General features: G+C 40.8%; 1 protein-coding gene across 1 annotated transcript; it reads left to right on the top strand.

Moving 5' to 3' along the window:
- The first annotated feature begins 4543 nt into the window (after positions 1-4543).
- H1-2 (H1.2 linker histone, cluster member) lies at positions 4544-5577 on the top strand. Its single transcript, XM_045551993.1, has one exon. The coding sequence runs from the start codon at positions 4573-4575 to the stop codon at positions 5212-5214; it is 642 nt and encodes a 213-aa protein (XP_045407949.1). The 5' UTR covers positions 4544-4572; the 3' UTR covers positions 5215-5577.
- The last annotated feature ends 283 nt before the right edge of the window (positions 5578-5860 follow it).

Here is a 5860-nt window from a genome sequence, read left to right as displayed (position 1 = left end):
TCTCTCCTGGTGTCCTGTGCTTAACAAGTGCTCAGTAAGTATGTGAAAAGCACAGCATAGTGAAGGACTAGGAATAACAAAATAATATCTATTAACAAATCTATTAAAATTTATATTTCCATGTTTCCTCCAAAATAGTCATTGTGTGAGACCATGTACTTAATTCTGATTAAGGCTATTGCCTAATAAATATTTGTATCTTGTGCTTTATAATTGCTTATCATTATAGGCCTAGACTGGGAAGGTGTAAAAATGTGTATATTCTCATAATTGACAAATTCTTATTTTTTGAAGGTAGATTTGACTGTTTGAAACAGTTTAAAGTCATTCAAAAGCAAGCTTGAAGAATAACATGGCTATTAATGACCTAGTTTGCTGCATCATGTATATGATTCTAATGGCACTTTCAATATTAGGTAAATATGTTTTGCAATGTATTATTCCTTTTGCAACATTTTCTCTGTATTTATTGAACTAATGTATGTGCAACTATGTTTTCCATCAGGGTATGTCAGGGAATAAAGATGCAGCAACTTTGGTTTCAGCCCTTGAGGTGGGAAAACATTTAGGCTCAGTTTTAATGTCCTAATTATTGGCCATTTGCCTACAAAGATTGAAGAAAGAACAAAAAATGTTGCTCTGCATTATTTCTAAACATAGTTTGTGGGGCTGAAGCGAGGCGACAGACTGGAGGGCCTATGATCTTATTTAGGCTGCAAATCTCCTGAAGTCCCTTCTTGTGTAGTTCTTCTCAGGCTGCCCTATATATTTTTGGTCTCATATGGACAGCAGCACTGACACTTCACATTCTTTGAGGCAGGCACTACCAACAGGGCTGGCTGTTATTAGCCTCATCCATTGGTGAGTCAGGAAAAAACAGGTTTTAATCATTCAAAGTTGGGGCCTATACAGAGTTAATTAAGATTAGTTTAGCTGCCTCCAAACACTGATAGAAATCTCTGGCATGGTAGGTGGAGGGAGTGAAAGAAAACTCAATGGTGAGCCCTGCTCCTTACACTTGTCCCAACAACTCCTCTTAGTCTCCTTTGAGTGTGTCTTGCTGTTTGAGACTCCCCCTCACCAGTTTTGTTAATGCCTTTTGAACTTGACATTCTGCTCTACATATTTAATTTTGTCCACTAGGGTTTCCAGAGTCTAAAGAGTGAAGCATGAAACAAAATTAGCCAACCTATACTAGTCATGATGTATACAAATACAAGATACATATATTGCATTGCAATATTTACTAACTGTCTCATCAATTTGTTGGCGGCTATCTTCCTACTCCAATTGAGGCCATCAATGTGGAGTGGGATAATCACATCCTTAATCTGAACTTTCCCCTGGAGTTCATTTTAATAGATGTTTTTGTTGTTCAAAGGCTTGTTCAATCTCATTTCAAAATCTGAGACTCCATGGTATACCTACCAGATCTCAGGTTGCTTGAGAGTTGATGGTCAAAAATTTTGTGTCTTCTGATTTTCAGAATGGCTCCTAAAGATTCTAATTCAGAGCTCTTAGGACAAACTGACCAACCAAGTATCACAGTATAATTTGCAAAAAGTAAAAATATGACTGGCATACAAGTACTGTATGTAGCAAGCTTGTGTATGGATCAAAATATGATTTAATCTCTTAATGAGGGATGACAAATTAGGTCAAAGGAGGATGAGAATAAAATAGGTATTTAGGGAAAGCAAATGCTAGAAGACTGAAAAACCAGATACAAAATTGGTTAATGTCCTGTTAGGCAATACAATCATAAGGGTTTATTTTTGTCTACTGGAAATAATTTATTTGCATCTTTACTAGGCCAAAGCCTTATTAATTTATTAATCTTCTATAAGTGAACATCTAACTTTACATAATCTGGGCTCAATGAAAAGTAAATATTAAGTCAAAGTTATTTTTACTTAGAGCTATGCTGTCCATTGTGGTAGCTATTAGCTACATGTGGTTATTGAGCACTTGGGATGCAGCTAGTCTGAATCAAAATGTTCTACAAGTATAAAAAACACACCATATTTTGAAAATTTACCAATTAGAAAAAGAATGTAAACAATCTCATTTTTAAAAATATTGATTACATGTTGAAGTGATAATATTTTAGGTATATTAAGTTAAATAAAACATATCATTAAAATTGATTTCACCTCTTTCTTTTTATTTTTTCAAATATGACTAGTAGACAATTAAAAATTACGTATGATTCAGTCTATGTTATTGTCTAGTGTTGCCTTATAGCATCAGATGACCCATAAAAGGCCATTTTAGACAATTCTCTAATACAGCTTGGAGGGATATGAAGAAATATATTTGCCTTGTTTTTAAGTTTAACTTTTCTCAACACAAGTTACAAGGGATCTGGGGAAGGGTTACTTGTTTCTCTGCCTTCTGGCCTCTTCCATGCTGCCAGGTGGTGGGTGGAAAGATTCTGGGTGGCTGGCTGTGGTGGCTGGCTGTCCTAGTGACTTGGGGTCTGGACTTGGACTTCAGATTTGCATGTGAAGAGATGTGATTTGATTGATTTGACCTGAATGATCACATTAAAGAACTGAATCACCATAATCAAATTTACATGTCTATGATGTATAAACCAGGGCACCAATTTATAGTGAAAGGAGGTCCAGTGACCAGCTAATCAAGACTCCATACAGCTGTTTTCCTGGTGGATACAATCACTTAGCTAAGTTTCAGATGAGGAGGTGGCTTATTGCCCGTAGAATCAGAGCAAGTGACATGTTCTTATTTTATTCCTTTTACTGAAGTATGTTAGTACAATGAACATGCTTCAGTTGTTTGTATACTTTCAATAATTTATAACAATTCCTATACCCAAAGTCACTCTGAGGGATAGCCAGTCTAAAGTGCTTTTCTATGGCTGCTAATTCATCCATCACTAATCTCATTAGACTGTTAATTCCCAAAGGACTTGAGCAGGAGTAGACACTGTTTCCAATTGTTGAACAAATGTTATTTAATAAAACAGTGGGGGTCAAACCTTAGTCTACAAAAAGGTACTTTATTTCTCATTCATCATTGAACTCAATTTGTATAATCTCTTTTGACTTTACCACAATCTAAGGCTGACATCTTTACTACCTATTTTCATGGAAATATATATCTGAACGGGAATTTTCGGTGAGTTGTAATACTTCCTTTGTACCTAAATATAAACATGTAATCATATTAAATATATGATAGAAAAGTTTACCTTAACTTTTTTCTCAAGGAAAAAAAATGCAATTACTTGGAGCCAAAAGGTGAAATATAAAGTAGCTAACCTTAAAGCAGCCAAGCAAATTTAGAATAGAATAGTTTTAGAGGTGATAAGAAGAGGTGATACTAAGCTCATCAACAGCAGATGGTATAATAATTTATATGTTCTACTACTTTTCCTATCTTTCTGTTTAAATTTTTGCTAATTTTTCTTTTCTATTTCAACTCTACGGTCGATCTTATGTCAAAAGTGTGTTTTATTAAAGCCAGTTGTTTTATTTCCATCTGTACCTTTGCGTTCCCACTTAGAGATTGTCCTTCTCTACACTGACATATGTTAGGCACTTTACTGAAAGTAACCTAAAATTTTCATGGGCTGAATGAAGTTCATCTTTATATTGCAGCATACAAAAATAAATAAATAAGTGCTTGTTTTCTTTGAAAACAGATCATATCAACGTCCCTAACTGCCAAGTGTATTGGGTGTTCTCTGCAGGCTTAAGGGGTCTCCCTTCTTCCCTTATTATCCCTGTTCTTGAGGGCCAGATCCCCTGCCTTGCACAACTCAGGGGGAACTCAAAGCTTTTTAAAACCAGCCCAATTTCTCGCCTTTAGAGAAATGAAAAGGATGCCCCGCCCCCATCTATGAAAAGAGAGATTTGAGAAAGATTTTCAAAGTCTTTAAATCAAAGATTTAAGCCTGTAACCCCCCACTCCCCTGAGTCCCCCACCTGACTTACGAACCCCCTCCCATCCCACCCTAACTGCTTTGGGCTGGCTCTGGAATCCTTGTTCCAGTCCACAGTTCTGTGGGTCTGTACGCAGAATTCACAGAGGACCTGTGTTACTTCCCTTGCGAAGAAACAGAATTATCGTGAAAATGTAGGTGGAAAACATTTCGTTTTTGTTCCCAAAATAAGGGAAGCATGTGCCCAACCACCCCTGCGAAAAAGAACTTTGAGGGGCAAAGGAGCGAACAGGTAATTTAGAAGAAAAACAGAAAGTGGTCTCTGACTGCCCTGGACTTCCTCAGGAGTTGGGGGAATTGGGGACGTCTGGACGCGTTGTCTTTGTGGTTGTGGAAAAAACAATTGGAGAGCACGAAGCCTGAGGCTTCTCGGATCCTTTTCTGACCAAACCCAGGTGATTTGGTGCGGGGCATTTTAATATTTTCCCCCTTTTGTGAGGTGGAACAAACACAACTAGGGCGCAGCGCAGCGGCTCAGAGCCTGCCAGCCAGGGGCCGAACAGCGCACCAATCAGCGCGCGCCTGCGCTCTATATATACGGCGGCCCTGCCCAAGCCTGCTTCATCGGCGCTTTGCCACTTGTACCCTATTTGTTGATCTTCAATATGTCGGAGACTGCTCCTGTCGCTCCTGTTGCTGCGCCCCCGGCGGAAAAGACCCCGGTGAAGAAAAAAGCAGCCAAAAAGTCTGCAGGGGCACGCCGTAAGGCATCTGGTCCTCCGGTGTCAGAACTGATCACCAAGGCTGTAGCTGCTTCCAAGGAGCGCAGCGGGGTGTCCCTGGCTGCACTAAAGAAGGCGCTGGCGGCTGCGGGTTACGACGTAGAGAAGAACAACAGTCGCATCAAGCTTGGTCTGAAGAGCCTGGTGAGCAAGGGCACTCTGATGCAGACCAAGGGCACTGGTGCTTCTGGCTCTTTCAAACTAAACAAGAAGGTAGCTTCCGGGGAAGCCAAGCCCAAGGCGAAGAAGGCAGGCGCAGCGAAGTCCAAGAAGCCCGCGGGGGCAGCCAAGAAACCCAAAAAGGTGATTGCCGCCGCCACCCCGAAAAAGAGTGCCAAGAAGACCCCGAAGAAGGCGAAGAAACCAGCTGCGGCTGCTGTGAGCAAGAAAGTGACCAAGAGTCCAAAGAAGGCTAAGGTTACCAAGCCGAAGAAAGCTGCCAAGAGCGCAGCTAAGGCCGTGAAGCCCAAGGCCACCAAGCCCAAGGTTGTCAAGCCCAAGAAGGCAGCACCCAAGAAGAAGTAGATCTGACCATCTGCTTCTAAAACCCAAAGGCTCTTTTCAGAGCCACCACTGACCTCAAAAAGAGCTTAACATTTGCTTGCTTGGTTATCTCCTTTGTAATTCGTAATTCTAAGGCACCATAAAGATTGCAGCTGACAGAAACGGTCATGGGGGCAGGAGAGAGCGGCTGCAGCTAGGTTAGAACCCGTTGACTTTACCCCTCCCATTCCCTGCGGAAGCTCGCCTGTTCCTGGCCACTCCGCACTGTTAGCATTCTGGTCAGCTGTTCTGGGACGTCTTTAGCTGGCTGATGTGTTTGGAATAGCCGCCAGCCCCGCCCCAAACTTGTGAACGGCAAAAAAAAAAAAAAAAAAAATCAACCTGCAAAGCAAGAGTCAGTGTTTTAGTCATAAGGAGTACCCGATTGGACTAAAAAGTAATTCAAAAGTCCCGCCCTGCTCTCGGGTTGGCTCACTCCTCCAGCCCATAACTTTCATCTTGTATTTAATTGGATGATGGCTGGCGTTGTCTATTCTTTTTTGTGTTTTGACGGAGTTTAAAGTTTTGTCTTTTTCTCTTGGAAGAAATGGGTCTGGTATTGGGACACTTGATATGTCATCGTCAGTCAAGTTGAATTCTGGGGGCGTTGGTAACATTCAGCCCTGGG

The sequence above is a fragment of the Lemur catta genome, chromosome 5, assembly GCF_020740605.2.
Source record: "Lemur catta isolate mLemCat1 chromosome 5, mLemCat1.pri, whole genome shotgun sequence".
Taxonomy (NCBI): domain Eukaryota; kingdom Metazoa; phylum Chordata; class Mammalia; order Primates; family Lemuridae; genus Lemur; species Lemur catta.
The sequence above is the reverse complement of the archived record's forward strand: the minus strand, read 5'-3'. Positions and strand labels throughout refer to the sequence as shown.

Excerpts from the sequence above, each read along its gene's own strand:
- H1-2 (XM_045551993.1), top strand. The coding sequence starts at position 4,573 with ATGTCGGAGACTGCTCCTGTCGCTCCTGTTGCTGCGCCCCCGGCGGAA.